Source organism: Trichosurus vulpecula, chromosome 5, assembly GCF_011100635.1.
Source record: "Trichosurus vulpecula isolate mTriVul1 chromosome 5, mTriVul1.pri, whole genome shotgun sequence".
NCBI lineage: Eukaryota > Metazoa > Chordata > Mammalia > Diprotodontia > Phalangeridae > Trichosurus > Trichosurus vulpecula.
This window is the reverse complement of record NC_050577.1, coordinates 158,077,858-158,103,790: the sequence shown is the minus strand read 5'-3', so window position 1 is coordinate 158,103,790 and position 25,933 is coordinate 158,077,858. Positions and strand designations below refer to the sequence as shown.

Genomic DNA, 25,933 nt, shown 5'->3' with positions numbered 1-25,933 from the left:
TCTTTGAATAGCCTTGTAGTCTAAAGTTAGAAGAAAAAAGAATTATTACAGTGTTAAAGACAGGTTGAATTAAACTTGTGTTTGACTTGGATAATTGAAAATATTTTGATCTGATAGAGGAATAGGCAAAACAGAAAGTTAAAAAAAAGACTTAATATATCTTCTAATTATAATAAGCAATTAAAGATGCAAATTGGTTAACTTATAGAAACAATGTCATCTTGTTGTGTTGCCCTGTAGGAGATGCAGATTAGCAGTGGACTTGGAGACTTAATTTAGTGGTTTTTACTAGCTGTGAATTTGGAGCAGAAATGAAGAGCTTTTTTTTTTGCCCCCGGGCATTCATTGCTGCCTCTCCCCTACTCCCACCAACATAATTCATAGAACTGCATTAAATCAGCCCTAAAAAGAGTTGCTCACTTGTTATCTAAGAAGATTGAAAGCAAATTGCTGCAGCTGGGGCACAAAAGGTTAGCTAAATAAACATAAGTAAAACAATGGCTCTGGAGTAAGAATAAGTGCAAGGCAGTGTGCCATCATATCTGGAAAGGGAACATTTAGTTGTGGTAAAATTTGAAGCAAGAATTTTCTGGTGTACTTCAAATAAACAAAAGCAATAAAAGACAAAGGGCAAAAAGGAAATTAAAATAATATTTCTGTTTAAGTGATTAAATATAAATATTATTCAGTTAAGATACAAATATTAGTAGCAAACTTCCCCTGCTCTCAAGGATACTATTTTACTACTATTACTAGCATGAATGTATTATATTCTTGTCCATATAGGTGATTTCTCCGAACTAAAATCCTTAAAACATTTCACATCTGGAAAGCTAATTTTATTTTTAACCTAGGATACTGCCATTACAGAAAATGGTTCAAATTGAGAATAATTTTCTAAGTTATCTATCATGCTAGGTACAATGCCATTATTATATAGTCTTTGATTATCCGTAGGTATTGCATGCCAAATTTATACTCCAAGATTCTATTTCATCTGTGTGAGAGAAAATGAAAGTATAACAGTAACAGTTGAAACTAAGTTACTTTAAAAAAATTTTTTTTATCATTTCTTGTTGTCCTAACTGCCGATTTCAAAGTGTATGCTGAGAATCTCCAAATGGATTTTCCACTAGTAAATCAATATGTCAGAAACTAAATTTATAACATTTATTACCTCCTTAATCACTCCTCCCAAACCTCCCCTTTTCATCTTACTCAATATTTTATCTTATTCTGTTTGACTCTTCATTGTCTAGACTATTCAGTTAATGGTCTCAGTATGCTTTAAGTTACTCAGACTCAAAACTCCCCATTCTCCCCACATGTGCTGTCATATTAATTACATATCCACAATATCTTCACCCATACAGTTCAGTCACACTGCCACCACTTTTATTCAGAATCCACCTCTTCTCACCTGGATTATTTGTAGTCTCTTAATTGGTGGCCTGCCAATCTTCTTCCATAATGTAAGAGCTGGAAGAAATTATCTAGTCTACCTTGTACATGGTAAAAAAACAAATTCCCCAAAAGTCATCATTTAGCTGTGGCCTGAAGATCTCTAAAAAGGGTGATTTTTCTATCCTTCAGGATAGCTTATTTCATTTTCATCAGTTCTAACCATTAGGAAATATGTGTTTAATTCAAGCCTCAATCTGCCTTTTTAATTTCCATCCATTAATCTAGTACTTCCCTGTAGTGACAAGGTGAATACACCTCAACCTTTTTCTACATGTCAGGCTTTCAGATACATCAACTTCGCTACCATGCCCCCTTTAGGTCTCTTCTCCAATTGAAATATTCCCATTTTCTTCATTTAGTAATTGTATGGCACATTCTTTAATCTTTTCCTCACCTGGTTGCCTTATTTTAGACATGCCTTGGACTTCTCTGTATTGTGTAAAAGATGATGTCTCAAACAGATCGCAATATTTCTGATGTGGCTGACCAAAGTAGAGTTCAGTACAACCATTACCTCCCTGTTTCTCAACACTTTGTCCCCCTTAATGCATCCTAGACCAACGCTGATTTTCTAGCTGCTCTGTCATTGTTGATACATATTGACCTAGGAGTCTACTGAAGTTCCTGTAGCATTTTAAATAGGAAATGTTTCTTATTTGTGGCTCCTTCCTATGCCTAACCTTATCTTGTATTTGTGAAGTGGTTTTTAAGTTTGAAACCCTACATTTTTCCTATTATATTTCATTGTACTACATTTGACCTATCTTTCTAGCCCAGTGAGGTCTTTTTTTTTAAATCCAGGCTGTTTGATCTAATGTATTACCAAGCACTGATTTTTGTGATTTGTAGTTTTAAGAAGTATTCTATCTATATGTAGCACATGCTCTGGACCTAGTCTTTCAAATTTCACTCATACTATTAGGTTGGATCCTCAGATCTTAGACACAATTCATCCCACTCCAGGTTTAAGAGTAAGCCAGAGAGATTGGAGGCATATCTTTCTAATGCTATAGCATTATAGCTCATAAGCTCCCACCACTGTACTTTTTCCGATGATTATCAATTGATTCCTTCTCAGATATTTAGTGGAGGCTTCTAACCTAAACTTCCAGACCCTCAGATCTTCTATTCCAAACTAGATCAATGATTTTAGCTCCTCACAGGGTATGACTAAATCCCTCTACCAATTAATGGACTTCCTCTAGCACTTAGTTGTAATGTTGAGGATATAAAGACCTTTTTCTCACCTAGTTCACTTAAGGTTGATTGACTCAATTGAGATGTATTCTCATCTGATAAAAATATAATACAGTGGAGCAGGGTGATTAATTGAATGATGAAATCAACCCAGCAATTACATTTGCCTTCATGTAATTCAATTTTTTAAAAAAGTTGAATAGTACAAAATAGTGGACAAATACCTGTGCCACACTCTTAATGATTTCTAATTTGAAATTGTTCAGTTACTCATTGAATCCAATCACTTAGATCATTTTAAATCTCCCTAACTGTACTATCATCTATCAAGGGTAGTGAACCAGAGGCCTTGAGGTCACATATGGCCTCTAGGTCCTCACGTGCAGCCCTTTGATTGAATCCAAACTTCACAGAACAAATCCCCTTAATAAAAGGATTTGTTCATTAAAACTTGGACTCAGTCGAAAGACCGCACCAGAGGAACTAGGAAGCCACATGTGAACTGGAGGCTGCAGGTTCCCTACCCCTGATTCTAGACCTTTCCAGGCTGTTATTCACGTATTCTTTCAAAATAATCATCCTAATGAAAAAGTCTGGCCATGTTACTTACCTCTTCAAAAAAACTTAAGTAGTTCCACACTGCCTATAAGATAAAATAAAAATTCCTTGGTTTGGAAATTACAGAAAGCCCTCCACAACTTGCCCCTAGCCTGTATTTGTAGCCTTATTTCATTCTAATCCATATCCCATATTCAGCATTAGAAGTATATGTTGAGCTAAGGGATTTAAAGACTTCTTTTCTTTTATCTCTTCTTACTTTCTCCTGCCTCCAAGATTTGCTCAGACCCTTTTCTTAGTTCAAGTCCAGATCATGTGCTACCCCCTCCATGAAATTTTCACCTTTCCTCCTACAAGCAATTCATCTGTATTTCTACTCTGTTCCTTTTGCATCCATATCTTACTTTTATTTGTGTACATGTTGTAACCACTTTAATAAGGGATGAAAACCAGCGGTGTTAAACTCAAATAGAAATGGGACCACTAAACCATATATAAGGCTTCCTGTGGGCCACATAATGAGTTAGAAAGCCACATAGAAGTATTATATATCTTTGATTTTATTTTTACTTATTTTATGAAATATTTCTAATTATATTTTAATCTGGTTCCAGTCTCACTGGGGAGTGTTGCTGGCCTCCTGATCTAAACAACTTGAGGGCAAAGTCTACTGGATTTTTATCTATGCCCACCCTATCTTCTTGTAAAGTATCATGTGCATAATAGTCAATTAAGCAATAGTTTGTTTAATTAAATTGAACTATCAAGGCATGGATAGGTTTGCTTATATGTTATATTTATTTATTTTTAGCATTTATTTTTAAAATTTTCCAAATCCTCTCCCTCATGCCCTCCCCTATTGAGAAGGCCAGCTATATGATACCTACTATATACATGGTCATTGTTTGCTCAAATATATTAAGCAATAAATAGTTTGATGGCTTTGCTGCACATTTGCCTTTTGAAACTCGATGTAATGATTGTTTTTCCTTCACATTTCAAAATAGGATATTTATGAATGCATTTATATTCTACATACTACCTTTTATCTGAAGCTGCTTTTCCATGTCCTTGAAGCAAAAGAATGCACTCATCACTTTTAGTTACAAGTTTGGAGAATAGCATTCCTCTGTTTAATGTTATAATCATTCAGTAATAGTACTTCAAGACATGGTCTCCAAGCAGGATGCAGAGCTCCATTCCCAACCTAATTTCCTCATTTGTGGGAAAGCCTACCCCTTACTTTTTCCTTTAGAACACATGCCTTACTCCCTTTATCACCTTAATCAGAGTGCATAGAAGCTAAAATACGGTGAGTCAGTGTGGGAGCAATAAAATGAACAAACTATTTTTGTAATCCCCTTTGCCTGCCCAAAGCAGTGACAGCAGGACCCTGCTCCTAATCCTTTTCTCTAAGTCATAGTTCAGTTGTGGGCAGGAGTGTAGACCACAGTGTTAACTCTTGCCTGAGCCTAGATGGAAAATTTGTTTTGTATGTTTTTTCAAAAATAGCAATAGGCTTAAGGAGTCAAATTCTTAGACCCTTTCCTTGAACAATAGAATGTTTAGGTTTTGTTTTTAAAGCCCTCTAGGACCTGATCTCTTACATTTTCAGGTTTCAGACATTCTTTTCTTCTGGGCTGCAATATGATCCCGTGGCTCTGGCCTTCTTCTTGCTACTCTCTGCCTTCTCTTTGAAATTACCTTCCGTTTGCATAGTAGATATCTTATATGTATCCTGTATATCGTTATTTGCATGATGTCTCTCCCGGTTACAGTGTGAGTTCCTTTAGGGCATGGACCATGATTTTGTCTTTCTTTCTGTCAAGCACTTAGCACAGTACCTGCCCTGGATATAGTAAGTGCTTAATAATACACCTGATTTTGTTCTAGGTTTGTTGCCTCTGCTATCCGTTGGCTCACTTCTCCTCCGCTTCCTCCCAAAAATCCTTAAATCTTTTTTATTTCTTGAAAAATATAATTTTATTTTTAAATCATATAGTTCCTAAAAGTCAAATTACAGGCAATTCTAACATCAAGAAATAGTAAAAGGAGTTGCACCATTTAGCTTGTCTGCTCAAAACTAAATCAGAACTGTATTCTTTTCTAAGTACATATTTAATCAAGAGTAGAGAGTCTTTCAAGTGAATATGAGCATGGGTTGTGAATGATTGCAATGGTAATGTAAATTTGAAGATCTCATCTATTAATAGGCCCATGTGACCTGCTTATGTGGGAAGAAGCCTGAGTCACATGTGATGGGAGGAGCTTGTTGAAGGAGTGGAACAGTGGAGCAGGAAATGCTCAGAGCAGTTAGAGCTGAGGGAGAGAGCAGATGCAGGCAAAGAGTCAGCTAGGATTTACGAGTGTGTTTATGGGAAGGCCCCAGCAGGGAGAAGGCTCTGGGATGGGGTGGTTCCCTGCTGTGATAGTGTGTATTAAGTTGTCTTTGCTGCTTGGATGGATTGGACTTACTGGTTTTAGGATTGGGCTTTCTGGTGTCTGAGTAAATGTTTTGCTTGTCTTCTATATGGAGAGTCTATTATATTTTACGATTCAGAACCATGACCGGCATACTCATAACAATAGCAACTGTTGTGAATATTGCCTTGGTGACACAATAATCCATATTATTGTGTAAAGTTGTCACTTTATTTTCTGTAGATATGTAAAATCAATCAAAATATAACATTCTTCTTATTCAGAAGAAGTTTCAGTGGCGCAAGATAGCTTTCTTCAGGTATTTGAAGGACTACCAGGAGCAATTGGACTTGTTCTCTTTGGCCTTAGAGGGAAGAATCAATGGCAATAGGAAGAAATTTCAAGAGGGAAATTGAGGCTCAGCGACAGGGCATACTTACTATCAGACTTCTCTAAAGTTGGAATAGATTGCCTTAGGAGTAAGTGCTCCTTCATTGGCTGTTTCAGTCAGAGGCTGGATGACCATTTTTTGGTAGTAGGGAATCTGGTAGGGTTTTGTTTGTTTTGTTTTTTATATAATCCTTGGACAGGATGACTTCTGAGGTTCCTTCTGATTTTAAAAATTTTATACTTTTGTGATTTCTTTAAAGCCCATTGTGTGTTAATTCCAAAACATTATATGATAGAGAAAATAAGCATCAGCTTATAAAATTTGAGGTTTCAAGAATTGAACTAATTCCTCTTAAGCATACTATATTAGTACTTAGGGTAATTGGCATCAGGGGACTAATGATGCTTTTTTTTGTAGATAATTAAACCCAGAAGCTAGACTTTCCTCTGCTGTAGACAAGAGAGAAATAGGTATATTACCAATGTTATGCTCTTTGAAGCTTTTTCTATGAATATTATCTATCAAATTAATAGCATATATGTTAATTAAAATTCTAAGTTGTTTTAGTGTGATCATAGTTAGAAGGCCTAGTTTGGAGTCAGGAAGACCTGGATTCAAGTCCTGCTTCTAACACTAACTACTATGCAACTGTTGGTAAGGTATTTAACTTCTCAGTGCCCACAGGCAATTCTCTAAGACCAAAAGTTGTAGACAAACTTCTGAGATTCGTTGGTGGAGTAGAATTTCTTCACTAGGAGATGGTTAAAATGGTGTAGTCAGAGGGCTGGGCTCATAAACCAAATATTTAATACCTTTATCACAGTTGTTTAAGGTTTAATAATAACATATCTAAATATTCATTTTCTGTCTGTGACCACTAGACCTTTTAATTATCTTCCATCTGTTCTAAGTCTGTCTCCAGCTTTTATCAAAATGAAGAATAACAAATTTCAATGTGTATAAAACCAAGGAGTTGTTAGAGTATGATGGGGATGAAGAGGGTAAGACAGGATTAACCAAAATATATTATATTGGGTCAACTCTTTTTGCCACAGATTCAGAGTAGGGTTTGGGTGATCAGCTGTTCAGAACCATGCCTAAAGATCCCCTAATATATCTTCTATACCATACTATATTGAATAATATGTGGATTCAAGAGCAAAAGGTGTTTAATCAAAATGGAATAGCGGGGCATATAACAAGGAATTGAATTAATGTTTTTCGTACCCACATACCAAAGGCTACCATTTCACATGTCTTCAAGGAAGTGCTAATAGACTTTATATTTAAACCCTATATGTCCCAAACATACATGGAAAAGCACTGTTGAAATCACTATGTCAAAACAACATTCTGAAGTTATTCCACCTATCAGTTTCCCCTCCAGTTTCGTTGTATGGGGTGGGGGTGAAGGAGGTTGGGTGACTATTGAAAGCTTTTGATAAAAGGCACGTAATAATTTTTATGGTCCCAGCAGTATAGTAGAGTTGAGGATACCATGGTACGGTGAACAACAGTTGCTTTCTCTCAAAATGGCTTCAGTTTTTAAAATTCTCCTCCTTACCACTGCCTGTATTTCTTCTATATAGTTGCCCCACCTTTCCATGTGAAACTCTCATGGTGCTTTTTAAACATAGCACAAAGCTTCCTCTCAAAATGAGAAGACTCATAAGGTGATATCACCATGTTTTGGTTCTTTACAGTCTTCTGTGATGTATAGTCAAGAGAATTTCTTGAGACTTTTTTTTTAAATTAAGATTTTTAGTTTTAGTTTACAACAATCAGTTTCACATGATTTTGAGTACCAGATTTTCTTCCCCCTCTTCCCCGCCCCGAAGATGGCATAGAATCCAATGTATCTCCTATGTATCTGATATAACTTCTCATTAAACTTCTTTGTACAATAGTCAGGTTGTAAAGAAGGATCATGACCAATGGAATGAAGCAGGAGAAAGAAGAAACAAAACCAAAAAAAAATGAAAACAAAAGAGAAAAAAAACCAAAAGAAAAAAAAAGGAGAGCAAATAGTTTGCCTCAATCTCCACTCAGACTCCATAGTTCTTTTCCTGGATGTAGATAGCCCTTTCCATCACGAGTCCTTTGGAGCTGTCTTTGAACCTTGTATTGCTGAGGAGAGCCAAGTCTGTCAAGGTTAGTCATCACAGAATCTATCTGTCTGTGGTTGTGTGTAATGTTCTCCTGGCTCTGCTCCTCTCACTCAGCATTATATCATGTAGGTTTTTTCCCAGGTTATTATGAAGTCCATATCTTCCCCATTTCTTATAGCACAATAGTATTCCATTACATTCATATACCACAACTTGTTCAGCCATTCCCCAATTGATGGGCATTCCCTTGATTTCCAATTCTTTGCCACCACAAAAAGAGCCACTATAAATATTTTTGTACATATGGGTCTCTTTCTCATTTGTGTGATCTCTTTGGGTTACAGCTCTAGGAGTAGTATTGCTGGGTCAAAGGGTCTGCACAATTTTTATGGCCCTTTGGGCATAATTCCAAATTGCTCTCCAGAATGGCTGGATCAGTTCACAACTCCACCAGCAATGTAACAGTGTTCCAATTTTCCCACATCCTCTCCAGCATTTATCGTTTTCCTGTTTTGTCATGTTAGCCAATCTGACAGGAGAGATGTGGTACCTAAGAGCTGTTTTGATTTGCATTTCTCTAATCAGCAGTGATTTAGAACATTTTTTCGTGTACCTATAGATATCTTTAATTTCTTCCTCTGAAAACTATCATATCCTTTGACCATTTCTCAATTGGAGAATGACTTGTATTCCTGTAAATTTGGTTCAGTTCCCTGTGTATTTTAGAGATGAGGCCTTTGTTAGAGATACTAGTTGTAAAGATTTTCTCCCAATTTTCTGCTTCCCTCCTAATCTTTGTTGCATTGTGTTTGTTTATACAAAACTTTTCAATTTAACATAATCAAAATTATGCACAGTATTCTGGGATTATATCCTCCAGAGAATTTCCCTGAATGGGCGATGCTTTTACATGCCCCAAGCATTGTTGAAAGTGGTGTTTTACCTAGTAGGATACAGATTAGATTGTTCTTCTCTCCATCCTGAAATAAGGATGTGAAAAGTGTTGGGGGGAGGGGGAGGAAAATCCTGTGTTTACTGAAATGTTTATGGCAGAGATGGCCTTTATATTCTTCCTTTATATCACCTCCCCCCAAAAATGCACTCTATTTATAATCTTTCCAGTTTCCTCTCTAAGCACACAACATAAACATTCATCAGTTATCATGTAAGATGGTTACAGGTAATAAGCCAAAATCACAGTATATATTGAAGCACGAATTGCATAATATCTATTTTATAGTTGCATGCAGCAGACTAGACATGCAAAAAGATAAAATGGAACATAAAACAGCTACGAAATTTAGGCAAAATATGTAGATCACATGAAATATATTACTAGTTGTCACATATAGCAATAAATAATAGCACATATTGAGGTTAAATAAGGAGTATACAATTATACCCAAACAATGGGCATTCCTCTGTCTATCCTTTAACCCTCTCTTTTTTTGGTCTCCAATTCCCCCCCCCCCCACAATCTCCGCTGCTAATTAGCAGTCTCCTCTGCCAATCGAAAGGCTTTGTATCACTACAGAGTCTGATAACAGAAAGCAGTCAGAGAATAGAAGATGTTGGGACAGGCTAATAGAGACCCAGTCCTTCAAGAATTCTTGCTGAGTTATTTAAAGTCCTAAAAGTTGTTGCTGTTAAAGTTCTGTACTCAATGTGCCAGCAAATTTGGAAACCTCAGCAGTGGTCACCAGATTGGAAAAGATCAGTTTACGTCCCAATCCTAAAGAAAGGTAATGCCAAGGAATGTTCAGATTACCAAACAATTACATGCATTTCACATACCAGCAGGGTTGTGCTTAAGATTCTGCAAGTTAAGCTTCAGCAGCGTGTGAGATGAGAATTACCAGAGGAGCAGGCTGGTTTTTGAAGGGACGGAAGAACTGGAGACTAAATTGCCAACATTCACTAGAATATGGGGAAAGCAAGGGAGTTCCAGATAAGAAATCAACAACAATAATAAAAAATCCATCTACTTCTACTTCGTTGACTACACTAAAGCCTTTGACTCTATGGATCACAACAAAATATGGCAAGTCTCAAAGACGTAGAATTACCAGATCATCTTACTTGTCTCCATGTGGGCTAAGAGGCAACAGTTTGAAATGAATATGGAACAACTGATTAGTTTAAGTTTGGAAAAGGAGTATGACAAGGCTGTATTTTGTCACCTTATTTACTTAAATTATATACAGAGCAGATCATGCAAAATGCCATGCTAGATGAATCCAAAGCTGGAATTAAGGCTGCTGGAAGAAATATCAACAATCTCAAGATATGAAGAAAGTACTCCTCTGATGGCAGAAAGTGAAGAGGAATTACCATATTTCCCCATGTATAAGATGCACCCTTTTCCGAAAAATTTGGGGTGTAAAAAGTAAGTGCGTCTTACACAGTGGTTGTAGATTTTTTTACTTGCATTTCCCACTTTTTTGCGCTTGTTTTTGCGCTCATTGTTTCGCATTTGTTACCGGTTTATTAGGGTTACGTTTTGCCATGTTCTGCCTGGAAATGGCTCAGAAAAGATTTTCATACAGTGCTGAATTCAAGTTAAAAGAGATCCAATTTGCAAAAGTGAATAGAAATCGTGCTGCTGAAAGTAAGTTGGGTCCTCCTCCAACTGAGAAAACAATCTGGGCTATGGAAAGAAGAAATCCTACTGAAAACGCAGAAGAAGGCCATGAGAGGCAAGTCAGCAAAATGATTTAGAGAGGGAATTGAAGATGTGGATTGAAAAGCAAAGGGCAATTGGAATTTCTGTGTCCACAAAGATGGTTCAGCAAGAGGCAAGAAGAATTGCTGATGAAAAAAAAAGTTACTGATTTCAAAGGAGGACACAATTGGTGCTTCAGGTTCATGAAACAGAATGGACTAAGCATGTGTACATGCACCAGACTTGCCCAAAAGATGCCTGAAAGCTATGAGCAGATGAATAAAACTTGAGTTCAATAACTTTATGTAATACATTTTTTTTTAATTTCAGGCCCCAAAATTAAGGTGCATCTTATACATAGGGAAATACGGTAAGAAACTTCTTGATGAGGGTCAAAGAGGAGAGTATAAAAGCTGGCTTCAAGATTAACATAAAAAAACCTAAAGTCCTTGCAACTGGTCCCATCGCTTCTTGGCAAATGGAGAAAAATGGAAACAATGTTTGATTTTATATTCTTGGGCTCAAAGATCACTTCAGAAGATGACTGCAGCCTTGAAATTAAAAGATACTTGCTCCTTTGAAGGAAAGCTAAGGCAAATCTGGACAGCATAGCAAAAAGCAGAGGCATCACCTTGCCAACAAAGATCTGTATAGTCAAAGCTATGGCTTTTCCAGTACCAGTGTATGACTGTGAGAGTTGGACTATAAGGAAAACTGAGAGCCACAGAATTGGTATTTTCAAATTATGATGCTGGATAAGACTTTTGAGAATCCCTTGCACAGCAAAGAAATCAAATCACTCAATACCTAAAGAAATTAAATCATTCTACTCACTGGAAGATCAAATAGTGAAGCTGAAGCTTAAATACATTGTCCACATAATGAGAAGATGGGACTCATTGGAAAAGACCCTGATGTTGGGAAAGATTGAAGGCAAAAGGAGAAAGGGATGGCAGAAGATGAGATGGCTAGATAGTGTCATAGAAATAAGGAACATGAACTTGGACCGACTTCAAGAGATAGTGGAGGACAGAAGGGCCTTGAGTTCCTGAAGTCATGAAGAGTTTGACACAACTGAACAACAGCAACCTTCAAGAATGAGCTATGTGTAGATGGCGGCTGGAAAGCAGGGACCACTGTGAGCTCCCTGCCGAGTCCCTCCAAAAACCTATAAAAAATGGCTCTGAACCAATTCTAGAATGGCAGAACCCACAAAACAGCAGAGGGAAGCAGGGCTCCAGCCCAGGACAGCCTGGATGGTCAGTGGGTGAGGTCTATCCCACACAGAGCTGGGAGCTGGGAGCTGGGAACGGAGTGGAGCAGAGCCCAGCCTGAACGGCGTGGAAAAACCAGACCAGGAGCCTGGCAGAGCGGGCCCTAGCGCCCTGAATCAGTGAGCTGCGGCAAGTTACCAGACTTCTCAACCCACAAACACCAAAGACTGCAGAGAAGGTTAGTGGGAAAAGCTGTGGGAGTGGAAGGAGTTCGAGGTTCGGCTACCAGCCCCGGGGGCAGCAGAGGTGGGATAGCTGCAGCTGTTGTTGCTTCCGGCCCCAGGCCCACCTGGTGGGAGGAATTAAGTGGCGGATCAGAGCAGGAGTGCACAGCCTGCTGAAGATCTAAGCCCAGTCCGGGTTGGGGGTTCTTGGGGAAGGAGCAGTGCTGGTGTGGCAGAGCTGGCACCTCCCCCCAAACGTGAAACATAGAAATCTCTAGTCTACAAGCAGTCATACCCCACTGAAAAACTCAAGGGTCAAGTTAGTTGGTTGGGAATATGCCCAGGCAGCGAAAATGCACCCAGATTCAGTCTCAGACTTTGGATTCTTTCTTTGGTGACAAAGAAGACCAAAACATACAGCCTAAAGAAGACAACAAAGTCATAGAGCCTACAACAGAAACCTCCAATAAAAACATGAACTGGTCCCAGGCCATGGAAGAGCTCAAAAAGGAGTTGGAAAAGCAAGTTAGAGAAGTAGAGGAAAAATTGGGAAGAGAAATGAGAAGGATGCAAGAAAACCATGAAAAACAAGTCAATGACTTGCTAAAGGAGACCCAAAAAAATACTGAAAGATACACTGAAGAAAACAACACCTTAAAAAACAGACTAACTCAAATGGCAAAAGAGCTCCAAAAAGCCAATGAGGAGAAGAATGCCTTGAAAGGCAGAATTAGCCAAATGGAAAAGGAGGTCCAAAAGACCACTGAAGAAAATACTACTTTAAAAATTAGATTGGAGCAAGTGGAAGCTAGTGACTTTATGAGAAATCAAGATATTATAAAACAGAACTGAAGGAATGAAAAAATGGAAGACCATGTGAAATATCTCATTGGAAAAACCACTGACCTGGAAAATAGATCCAGGAGAGATAATTTAAAAATTATTGGACTACCTGAAAGCCATGATCAAAAAAAGAGCCTAGATATCATCTTTCAAAAAATTATCAACGAGAACTGCCCTGATTTTCTAGAGCCACAGGGCAAAATAGAAATTGAAAGAATCCATCAATCGTCTCCTCAAATAGATCCCAAAAAGTAATCTCCTAGGAATATTGTTGCCAAATTCCAGAGCTCCCAGATCAAGGAGAAAATACTGCAAGCAGCCAGAAAGAAACAATTTGAGTATTGTGGAAACCCAATCAGAATAACCCAAGATCTGGCAGCTTCTACATTAAGAGATCGAAGGGCTGGAATATGATATTCTGGAGGTCAATGGAGCTAGGATTAAAACGAAGAATCACCTACCCAGCAAAACTGAGTATCATGCTCCAAGGCAAAATATGGATTTTCAATAAAATAGAGGACTTTCAAGCTTTCTCAGTGAAAAGACCAGAACTGAATAGAAAATTTGACTTTCAAATACAAGAATCAAGAGAAGCATGAAAAGGTAATCAAGAAAAAGAATGAGAAAAAGAAATTGCAAGGGACTTACTAAAGTTGAACTGTTTTGTTTACATTCCTACATGGAAAGATGACATGTATGATTCATGAGACCTCAGTATTAGGGTAGCTGAACGGAATATGCATATATATATATATATATGTTTATGTATATGTATAAGTGAATGTGTATGTATGTATATATCTATGTGTGTGTAAATATATATATATATATTTATAGAGAGAGAGAGAGAGAGAGAGAGAGGACACAGGGTGAATTGAAGATGAAGGGAAGATATCTAAAAGAAATAAAATCAAATTAAGGGATGTGAGAGGAACATACTGAGAGAAGGAGATAGGGAGAGATAGAATGGGGTGGATTATCTCGCATAAAGGTGGCAAGAGGAAGCAGTTCTGTGGGAGGAGGGGAGAGGGCAGGTGAGGGGGAATGAGTGAAACTTGCTCTCATCAGATTTGGCCTGAGGAGGGAATACCATACATACCCAATTGGGTGTCTTACCCCACAGGAAAGAAGAGGGAAGAAGATAAAAAAAAAAGGAGGGATGATGGAGGGGAGGGCAGATGGGGGTGGAGGTAATCAAAAACAAACACTATCGAAAGGGGACAGGGTCAAGGGAGAAAATTCAATAAAGGGGGATGGGTCGGGAAGGAGCAAAATATAGTTAGTCTTTCAAACATGAGTATTGTGGAAGGGTTATATATAATGATACACATATGGCCTATGTTGAATTGCTCGACTTCTTGGGTGGGTGGGTGGGAAGGGAAGAGGGGAGAGAATTTGGAACTCAAAGTTTTAAAAACAGATGTTCAAAAACAAAAAAAAAAAGTTTTCTTATGCAACTAGAAAATAAGATACACAGGCAATGGGGCGTAGAAATTTATCTTGCCCTGCAAGAAAGGAAGGGAAAGGGGGAGGGGAGTGGGGTGACAGAGGGGAGGGCTGACTGGGGAACAGGACAACCAGAATATATGCCATCTTGGAGTGGGGAGGAGGGTAGAAATGGGGAGAAAACGTGTAATTCAAACTCTTGTGAAAATCAATGCTGAAAACTAAATATGTTAAATAAATTTTAAAAATATATATAAGAATGAGCTATGTGTTGTTCCTGCTACAGGCCGAGGGCTTGGTAAGCCTGATTCTGCATTTTTTCAGTGGAGGGCCCTGCCCTCTATTTTAGATCATGAACAAAGACACCTATTTCTCTGCCTCTGTCTTGTTTATTCTTCCTTGATGCTAAGTTCTTTTTTTAAAGGTCAGCAATGCGCATATTCTGTATTCTTTCAATCTTCTTCTATACAATCACTATGGGTCAGGCATATGAACTACACAAGAATTTGTGATTATGTATGTCATAGGCTAAGGGTTCCTTCAGATGTTTCCTCATGTCTTCTATTTCAGAAAGAAAAATTTTCCTGAAACTTTTAAAGAAAAGGCCAGTAGTTATTGAGGTAGATGGTGTGTGAAGACCTCTAGTGTCTAGACCTCTAGAGTACTTGCTTACTGATGTCCTCACATAAAAGAAAATTTCTCCTATTGAACAGGATGTGGGGAGAGGGGAACAAACTCTTGTTAAGCACCTACTATGTGCTGTAATAAACACTTTACAAATATCTCATTTGATCCTCACAACAATTCTGGCCATTAGTTGATATTATCCCCATTTTATAATTAAGGAAACGGAGGCAGAGAGATATTAAGTAACTTGCCCAGGGTCACACAGAGGGTGAGTGTTTAAGGCTAGATATGAATCTGGGTCTTCCTGAGTCCAGATCCAGCCCTCTATCTACTGTGACACCTAGTCCCAAGCATCATGAAAAAGGGAATGCACAATTATGTCTTCTTCCTCAACAAAATGGCTTACTGTATTTTTATTTATGAAATTTGAAAGGAAAAAAAAAGGCCACATCATCTTCCAAGAGCATATGCTGTCTTCACATTTATATATGTATATATGTACACATATATATCTGTATATATTTATGTAGTACATGTTATATATATGCATATAACTATAATTTAGATGTGCTAAGTAATAATACAGAGACATAGATATATTTATAGGTTGTTGTAAATTCTAACCTAATTTCATTGCTTACTGCATACCTAGTATAGCATTGGAGACCTAGTGAAGAAGTCAGGCAACTCCATGAATAATTCAGAACAAAGCAAGATTCCAAAGCAAGAAAGAGTGGTTTTTTTTTCTTAATAATTGACTCTTTTACACAAGTCACAGCTTTGGCATTTGAGGTATAAAGATTTCTTTTGGAGTCATGGTTTTTAAGAGCTCTTGTTTTTAAAACAAGAATTATGTATGAAAGTTGAAATCTTGGAGAATCACGATTGTCTGGCATTTCCTGTTTCCAAAGGTGGCTACCCTTCTCAGTGAAGAAAACCAATATTGACTTCAGTGTACATCAGTTTCCTATGAGAGATGGCTTTCAAGGCATGAGAAATAGTTCACGAATTGAAGTTTCCCTTTGTTAATCAAAGATGTCAGGAATGGAAATTGCTCAGTGAGAAGTCATTGATAGGTAGTATTGAGATTTTAGGATGTTAGAGATCAGCGTCTTTGTTCTCAAACCTCCCTGTAAAGATATGGGTGATTTCAACATGCTTTATAATGAAAATATTTTTTTTTACTCTTCACAAAAAAGTTTCAATGCACATAAATATCTACAAATAAATAATTATATAGTCTGTATTACGTACACTAGGGATAATTATGGACCTTTGAGGTATAAGGCATTGTGCTGTGTGCTGGGCACATAAAGGAAAAAAAATAATAGCCCATGCCTTCTAGGCGCTCAAGTATTTATACTCAGAGGGGGATGGGGTGGGAACACAACATGTGCACAAGTAAATGTGCACCAGGTAATATGAAATAATTTCAAGAGAGGGATAATGGTTTTGTACGTGTGTGTGTTTGCCTCTTTATGTGGCATTATGTGAAATATTTTGGGAATAGGTGTGAAGTCAATATCATTTTCTATCATCTTTTAGTTTTTGAAAGATAACCTTGGAATTCATGTAAATTAAAAGAATTAGAAATAAGGTTTATTTGTTTTTTAAAAAATTTGCCTAGGAATTTTTTTGTGGAGGATTGTGATTGTATATTAAAAGCATGTAGAATAAAATCATTACATATAGTTTAAAACCGTATGAGATTGTTTAAGAATTTATGCAAGTTTTTGTAACATAGAATCAGTATATCTTAAAATATTGTCCGTAGTGGCTCTAAAACCCATCTTATTTAAAACAGCTTCTCTCAGCACTGTCTCAATATTTGAGGCCTATCTTGTCCATAGTTTATCTATATATGTGGTTATATGCATAAAAATTATGAATTCAACTAAAATAAAATGAAATTATGGAATGATATAGCTAATGGTATCTAATATAGTAAAAAAAAAAAACTCTTGTTTTACAAAATAGAGGAATTAAGGCCCAGAGGGTAAAATAACTTGTGCCTAAGGTCACATACCTTATTTGTCGCAGAGTAATCTTGAATTTAAATCATATGATGCTCTTTCTTCTGTGATTATTCTGTATCTCTGAATGAAGGTTAGAAGTAGGATGGATCTTTGAGCTCGTATGATTGCCATCACCTTACTTTAGAATGTGTTTGCTACCTTTATTTTGTAATTCTGTGTCCTTTTTTCAAAGGAAATTTTTGACAAAGAAGGGGGCAGAAGGAGCCTGAATTGTTTTTCAATCAAAACAATGACACTTGGCGAATATTGGTAGTGATAGTGTGCTTACTTGGGTTGAGAATGTAACATTTTGATTATGCCTTATATTGATTAGCTTTACACTGTTGTACATCCTTTGTTTTTGAAGAAGACCAGTGACGTTATGGGGTGATGTTTTGACTTGCGCATAAATTGGATTTAAGCGAGGCAGAGCTGTACAAAGTCATCAGCCTTACTTTTTTTTCCAGAGTCATTGAAGTCCAATGTCAAGACAAAAGTCAAGATGACTGGCAGTTGATCAAGTTTTGCACCCATCAAAATTTAGATTTGAGTTAGTTTTATTTCTCTGTAGAAAGCCTATTCAGCTTTTTGATTTTCAACTAAATGGATTTCAAAAATTCTTCCCTCATTTATGGTCTTGGGAACTGCATAGGAGCATAAACAACCTGAGAGTAACTTACTCTGACTAAATATATTGGATCTGGAGAGGCAAGCTCTTATGTCCACGACTTTCAAGCATGCCGTATGATTTATTGTCAGTGCTTAAGAATATGAGGTAATGGATACATAATAACCTGGTGCCTTTATCAGTCTAACTTGAGATGAGTCCAACTCTGCCTTCAGCTCTTACATTTTGTAAACTTATGAGTTTTATTAATTTTGGTGAAAAATAGACAAAATTACTTTTCCTAAAAAAAGTATGCTAGGAATATAGGTTAATGCTCATAACATGGTTGAGATTAAATATACAAATCATCATGAATACCACTGAATACTATTGTAGTATATTTTTAAAAATTGTAAACATCTTTCTGTTTATTTCTTCTAACTTGCTCACTTTCCTTTTTTCATAATCTTTCAATTCTGCCATGTTCTTAACTTTGGTTTCTTTGATTTTCACCTCCTTTTCTGCTAATATATTCATGTATCATTCTCAGTGAATCATCATATTCCTTTTCCTAATTTTGTAAATTCATCCCCCAAGTTTTACTGGTTTTTTAGCTATGTTTAATTCAAATAATTGTGCTTATTTTCAGGCATTTTATCTCTTTTCTAATTTTACCCACATATTCTTTGGTATATCATTTAACTGTTCTCTCTTGTCATTTAATTTTTTTTCACATTGTAATTTTTTAAATGATTAACTTCTCCAGGAATTCTTTTTCCTGATTTTTTTCCTCTTGAAACTTTTACCCATTTGAAGAGAGTACTAAGTATTTGCTCTACACTTGTTTATCCATGTGTGAATCATCCACATACATATTTAATCCCAGAATCATTTTCCTTGCCTTTTGTTATCTTGCCACACACTAGCTACTATGTACTTGACAGTGGAAGTAAATTTTTAGCCCTAATCTCTTTAAACAAAAAGAAAGGAATTTCAATCTACTATTGATAGAAAAACATAGAATGTGTTTCACATTCAGCAAAAATATACTGTCTTATGAGGAGGAGATAAACATGTAAATCTAACATTCTATACATCTGAGTGGGAAAATATTGTCGAGCCCTTGACATCACCAATGGCTCTGTAAGCTGTTGCTAGTTGTCTCTTCAAATAGGTGAAGTTTCAAGAGTGAAATGTCTGCGCTGCTGGGAAATTAATTTGTTGATTGTTGGATGTTTTTTTTTCTTAAATGTAGATGTATTATAAGCCCAACACTAAAATATCTCACGTAGACAATAATTGTAGACGTAACCATGTGATAGTAATAATTATAACTATACTTTATATATTTGGTAACATTTGATTTATTTTTTGAAGAAGTTTCACATGGCACATTTTATCATTGACTTCTCATGCCAGTCCTGTGAAGTAGACATTATTCCCTTCTTAGAGATGAATGAGCTGGAAGTTCAGTGAGGTCACAAAAAGATAGACTTGTATGAGGTCGTACTGCCCCAAAGTAGAAGAGCAGTGACTGGAACTTAGGTTTTTGGACTCCTAGAGTTCTATCATCTAGGAGGCGTAAATGAAAATCCATTAAGTAGGCCTTAAGTGCCTACAAGATCTATTACTTTTAAATTTAAGCTGAGAGAGAATGGTCATTTAGCAAATTCTGTGCAATGCCTAAAACACTGTGGACTCATAATAGATATGAAGCATTCCAGGTTTTATGTTTGTTTTCTTTTTCTGTATGTCTCAGAATCAATAGATATAAGTTCTATAGCTCCTGTTACCATTCACATTTGCCATATAACCTTGACCAAATCACTCAAAATAGTCTTAGTTTCTCATCTGGAAAATTAAAGGAGAAGGAAAGAAGCATTTGTTGAATGCCCACTGTGTGCCAGACACTCTGCTAAGCCTGTTACAAATATGTTATCTCATTGGATCCTCATAATCATCCTGTGAAGAGGATACAATTATTTTCACCATTTGAGAGTTGAGCAAACTGAGGTAGAGAGAGGTATAGCTCATCCAGGGTCACACAGCTAGTAAGTGTCTGAGGCAGGGGTGGGGAACCTGGGGCCTCGAGGTCCCATGTGGTCCTCTACATCCTCAAGTACAGCCTTTTGACTGAACCCAAGCTTCACAGAACAAATTGCCGTAATAAAAGGATTTGTTCTGTAAAACTTGGATTCAATCGAAGGGCTACCCTTGAGGACCTAGAGGGCTACCTGTGGCCTCAAGGCAGCAGGTTCCCTACTCCTGTTTGGAGGCGATTTGAACGTGGGTCTTCCAAACTCCAAGCCCAAGGTTCTACCCCCTGGATTGGATAGTATGATGTCTAAGATCCTATCTACTTCCAAAATCCTATGGTTCTGTGATTCTAAACTATTCCCAGACCTCATGGGTTCTGAGTTATTTTCAAGTCTTCACAAGGATCACCTACAAATAAACAAATACTTATATAATTACAGGGGAGGGTGAAGGAAGCAAAGAAGGAAAAGAGTCTATTGAAAATAGACTCTTTTCCATATCAAGGGGACTTCAGGATTGATCTGCCACATAAGTATAAACTGTCAGCTTCTATTTGTGTTTGTGATCTTCACAGTCAATTGCCATTGATCTGATAGGACATTCTTTCTCTTTTCTCATCTCTGCAGCATCAAGTCATGGGTGGATAAGATGCAAGATGAACTTGTCACGCTGGCAAGGACAGCAAGTGGAGTGACTCAACTCCGAGATGTAAGTTACAATCGAAAGCCAGTTGTCCTGACAGATGAGTGAGTTCTATGGGATCTAAAGTCTCTGTAATGTTCATTTGCTTTAGTCTCTAAATAAAGGCCACTTTTGTTTTCTGTTTGGGGGAGAGGAAGATGAAGGAAGAAGGGAAAGGTAGGAAGGACCCACATTATGAAGGACTTAAAAGCCAAATGGAGGATATTATTTTTGATCCTGGAGGTAACAAAGCTGCTGAAATTTATTGAATGAGAATGGGAGGAGAGTGACAGGGTCACACCTGCACTTTAAGAAGACCAACTTGACTTAGGAGTTATGTCTTATTATTATAGCTTCACAGTTACACAGTTCCTCAGAAGTATGAAGAATGATAAAAACATAATTATTGGAAAGAATCTTTTAGAAATTAATTAATACATCCAAACTAATTGCTTTCAAAGGAGTCATCTTGAGTGACAATAATTTTATTTGATTTTGTCTGTCTTGTGTTTTACTATCTCGCAATCCACTTTTCAAATAATTTCTCAGTGATTTGTCAGAATTAATAAAAATGTATTCTTGTATATCCTGAGACCTTTCTTTTCTGAGAATGTGACTAGATAAAAAGGTGATACGGTACACAAATGAATGTCTGAATATGGTAATACAAAATACAAACACATATCCCATGAAACTTTATTCAGCAAATGAATCAGAATTTCAAGATTTCAGATGGTTTTGCAAAGTCTACCTTAGAACTCCTGACAAAATTTTATTTCACAAACCATATTCAAATACAACAAGCAGAGGATGAGACATTGGGAAGGAAAATTTTTCCCAAAAAATTGTAAGTGCATGGCAAAAAATGTCAGTCAGCAAGAGAATTATAGCACCTGCAAGAAGAAACCAGAATTATAATTCTTTTCCTAGAAAATATGAAAAAAATGAAGTCCAATATGCAAGGAATTTGATTGGTCACCTTTGAAGAGGTCAGCCCAAATCGTCATGAAGATTGAGTCTCAAAAGCACAGAAATGCCAGCAAACCAAATGAAACTTATAGATAGTGATCCAAGGATCTGAGTTAAATACATGCAAAAATGTGAAAAGAATTTTTATGGGTGACTGAATGAGCAGGTGAATGTATGACTGCCATTGGATCAAATTCACATATTTTAAAGTAAATAAGTCATTGCTGTCTATAAAGACAGAATTGGAAAAGCTGAAATGCCAATTCAGTGAATAAATGTTTTCAGAAGGAATGCATGAATCAAACTTGAAATCTGGACAGAGATTGCAGATAACAGTTACGAAATATTTCTCAGACAAATTACCTTAGCAATAAGGAAAGCTGAATTGTTTGTTGTATTATAGACCCAAGTGGAAAGCCAAGTGGGTGGGGAAATGCAGAGAGAAATCTGGAGACCAGTGACAAGAAGAACAAAGGATACATCTAGTTACATATGTGGAATTATGATTGTGATTAGCTTCTGTTTTTTTTCTCTCTGTGTTAGGGCACGGCAGGAATTTCTAACCGTCAAATACAGGTGCCTGAGCAGATTGAGTCATCATTTTGAGAGAAAAGACAGAAATATTGTAACTATGTTAGCTTGTTCAGGAGCCTCCACTAACTGAGTCTTTAGTACGGTGTACAGGTGAAGGCAGTCAGTCAATAAGCATGTATTAAGTGCCTACTATGTACCAGGTAATATGCTAAGTGCTAGGGATGCGGAAAAATGCAAAAGACTTTCTTTGTCCTCAAAGAGCTCAAAGTCTAATAGAAGAAAAGCAACCAAATATGCACCGAAAAGCTGTATCCGGGATAAATAGGAAATAATTAAAAGAGCAAAGGCACTAGAATCACAATGGTTGGAATAGGCTTGGAAATAGCCTTCCTATAAAACAGAGATGTCAAACACACAGCCTGCTGTATTCTCAAGTGTGGCCCTACCCAGATTAAAATGCTTTATTAAGGACAGACCAGACAACGTTCCTCATTTCCTTTTTATTTTTATAATTGATGTTTTCTAGATGCTTTGTGGGTTTTTTATGTCATTATCATTTCTAAATGTAACTTCCCTGTTCTTCTACTCTTCTTCCATGAACATCCCCATGAAACAATAAAGATTCTTTTTGGGGGGTGGGATTGGGGGCAAGTGGGGTCAGGGGGAGATAATCAGGGTTAAGTGACTTGCCTAGGATCACATAGCTAGTAAGTGTCTAAGACTGAAACTCAGGTTCTCCTGAGTCCAGAGCCAGCCTTGCACTGAGCCACATAGCTGCCCCAACAAACACAATTCTTATGCAAAAACAACAAAACAAGCAAGACAGAAGCCGGGTCTGACAGTGTTGTGAGACTTCTTAACTATAGTTCCTTAGAACAACAAAAGGAGGGAGGCAAATTTCCTTATTTTGTTTGTGTTTCTTTGAATTCTCAGTTTAAGTTATTTCACCAATTAACAGAGATTCACTGTTTCCAGATTTCTGCTAGCACAAAAGTTCTGGTATGATTTTTTTTTTGTTTATATGTCAACTATATTTCTGCCTTTGACTATCTTGGGGCATATGACCAGCATTAGAATCTCTGGACGAAAAGGTATGGAGAATTTAGTGACTTTTGTAATTTTTTTTCCACAAAATTATTGGGTTTTTTGTTTTATTACTTTTTAGGTTTTCTAAAATTATTGAACTAATTTATAGCACCACCAATAGTACATTGGTGTCTGTCTTCCTGTCGCCAGCTTCTCTAGCATTAACTATTTTTTTCTTTAATCATCTTCCAACATCGTGGGTGTAAATTAAAACTTCACAGTTGTTTTATACTTCATTTTCTTGTTACTAGTGATTTGGAGTTATCTTTTATAGTGTTGCTGGTATTTTATAATTCTTTTGAAAGCCACTCATATCCTTTGCTATTTACATATTGGGGAAATAGGTCTTGGTCTTATATACATGTGTAGTTTTTAATGTATATCTTAATTATCAGCCTTTTGCCAAATATATTTGATGTAAAGATACCTTTTTTTTTTTTCCAGAAATTGTTCTTGTTTGACAGGGTCACAAGATTAGTAGATCGGAGAAATACTGGCAATGTACACACTTAGGTTCCAATAGATTATTCATGCCATTCTTGGGGTTTATATGGAGAAAACAAGGCTGACTGACAGTACAGTTAGGTCAATTTCGAACTGGTTGAATGTTTGGAATCAAAGTGTGTTAAGTATTAATATCCAGTGAAGGAGATTTTAAGTGTCAGAAGGATCTGTCCTTGGTCTTCCATCATTCACTCACTTCTACAATGACGTGGATAAAGCAATACAAGGTATTTTGGTCAAATGTATGAATGACACAAAGGTTGAGAAGTGTAGCTAACATTTGAGATGATATGTCATGTAGGAAAGTCTCAGTATATAATAATGGGCTGAATCTAATAGGACAAAATTTGATAGAGATGAATTAAAAGGCCTACATTCTGGATTCCCAAAATGAGCCTTAGTGTTGGATTGAGATAGATACAGATAGACAGCAATGTTTATGAAACAATTTGAGGATTTCAGTGGACTACCAGTGTGACACGGCAGTCCAAAATAAATTATGCTTTCCTAGGCTGCATTGAGAAGGTTATTATTCAAAATGCAGAAAGTGATATTTCTTCTGTGCTAGGTAGACAGATTGCCAGGCTTGGAGTCAGGAGGTCCTGAATTTAAATCTGTCCTCCAACACTTACTAGCTGTGTGACTATGAATGAGTTACTTAATCTCGTTTGCCTCAGTTTCCTCATCTGTAAAATAAGAAGGAAATGGCAAAACACCCAAGTATCTTTGCCAAGAAAACTCCAAGTGGGGTCACAAAGAGTCAGACACAACTGAAACAACTGCACAACAACAAAAACTGTCCAGGTCAGACCATACCTGGAGCATTGTGCTTTATTTCTGGGTGCCAAATTTAGGAAGGGCATTGACAAATCAGAGCATTGGCAGAAAAGAAGATGAAGAGATTCAGTGTGTTAAACATTCCCTCCTCCCCAACTTCTGTGATGTTATAAGAGGAGAATATTAAGGGGTAAGATTTGGCCTCTGAGGTCCCTCCTAACTTAGCTTTTGTGATTCTTGGATTCTTTCGTAAGCTTTAGTTCTGTAAAGCTATCTGTTACTCACGGAACAGTTTATTTGATCCAAGTTTCTTCTGTAATAATTATAGGAATTTACCCCCAATTAAGGTAAGGAAGTCTGTGGTGTTTAGGTTATTGTCGGGTATGGGAGCTGTGCCACTTTTTAAAGGGAACTTGGCCTAGAAGGAGGAAACATGCCTGGAAGGAAGAAGGGCAGGAACTGAGAGAAAGAACAGAAGTCTCAGCCAAAAGACTTCAGAAATATGATTAGCCTAGAGGGTTAGGCAGAGATTTGTGAAACATAGTCTAAACCAGGAGAATAGCCAGAAAAACTCCATGCAGGGAGGAACCCGAGGAGTCAGCCTTATGACAGTTTGTCTCATGAATAATCTTTGCCTGAGGCATCCCCTTATAGGGGGGTAGTAACAGGATATATTCCTGTGACATTCCACTAAGTCTGTGTCACTTTGGGCCAGGGCAATTTTGGCTCAAATAAGTGTTGTGATTTCCTGAGATATAGATATTATGTCCACCATATCATTTTATTTAGTGGCCTATATTCTTTTTTCAATGATAATACCTAACATTTATCTAGTACATTAAGGTTTACAAAGCGATTTACATATATTAGTTCATTTTATCCTCATAACAACCCTGGGAAATAGGTGCTGTTATTATCATCATCCCAATTTTACAAATGAGGAAACTGAGGCAAATAGACTCACTCAGGATCATACAGCTAGTCAGTGTTTGAAGATGTTTTTGATCTCAGAACTTCCTGACTCCAGGCTGTTTCAACAATCCAGCTAGCAGCTGTCGTGGGGGTGAAAGACCAACACAAGCCCAACAACAAGAATGCTACCATCACGCTGCAAAAGCCCGGCTTCTTTTGATCTGCTTTAGTAAGGAAAGCAACATTAAGGGGTTGACAAGCTTACTTTAATTCAGCATACAAATACCATTCACTTAGTTCAGGGGGAAAAGCCAGCACCCTGAACTTCAGAATAAATACAAACAAATTACAAACATTGACAGACCTTGTCTGATTCAAATCCCAATACATAGTTACCAGAGTTTAACAAAGTCCCAACATCCAGGTTACGAGCTGGAGGGCTCTTAGCTACAGCTGCCCAGAATCTTCACGTCACTGCACCACCACGAGTGAGAGCCCCATGCAAATAGCTCTGCTTTCTCTTCTTATACTGTTTCAAACATCATCAAACGTCATCGGAATGACCAGAGCTTAGGCTCCTATGATTGGCTCTTGAGTTAGCACCTCCCCTTAGTACCCTGGGAGCTTCACACCCACATAGGTTTAGCACCTAATAG

General features: G+C 37.1%; 1 protein-coding gene across 3 annotated transcripts in view; it reads left to right on the top strand.

Moving 5' to 3' along the window:
- CACNA2D1 (calcium voltage-gated channel auxiliary subunit alpha2delta 1) overlaps positions 1-25,933 on the top strand; it is a 676,615-nt gene that overhangs the window by 99,900 nt on the left and 550,782 nt on the right. For all 3 annotated transcript variants that reach the window (XM_036759223.1, XM_036759222.1, XM_036759224.1), the window contains exon 2: positions 20,441-20,522. In XM_036759223.1, the coding sequence (XP_036615118.1) occupies positions 20,441-20,522 (82 nt within the window). The remainder of the gene's footprint in view (positions 1-20,440; positions 20,523-25,933) is intronic.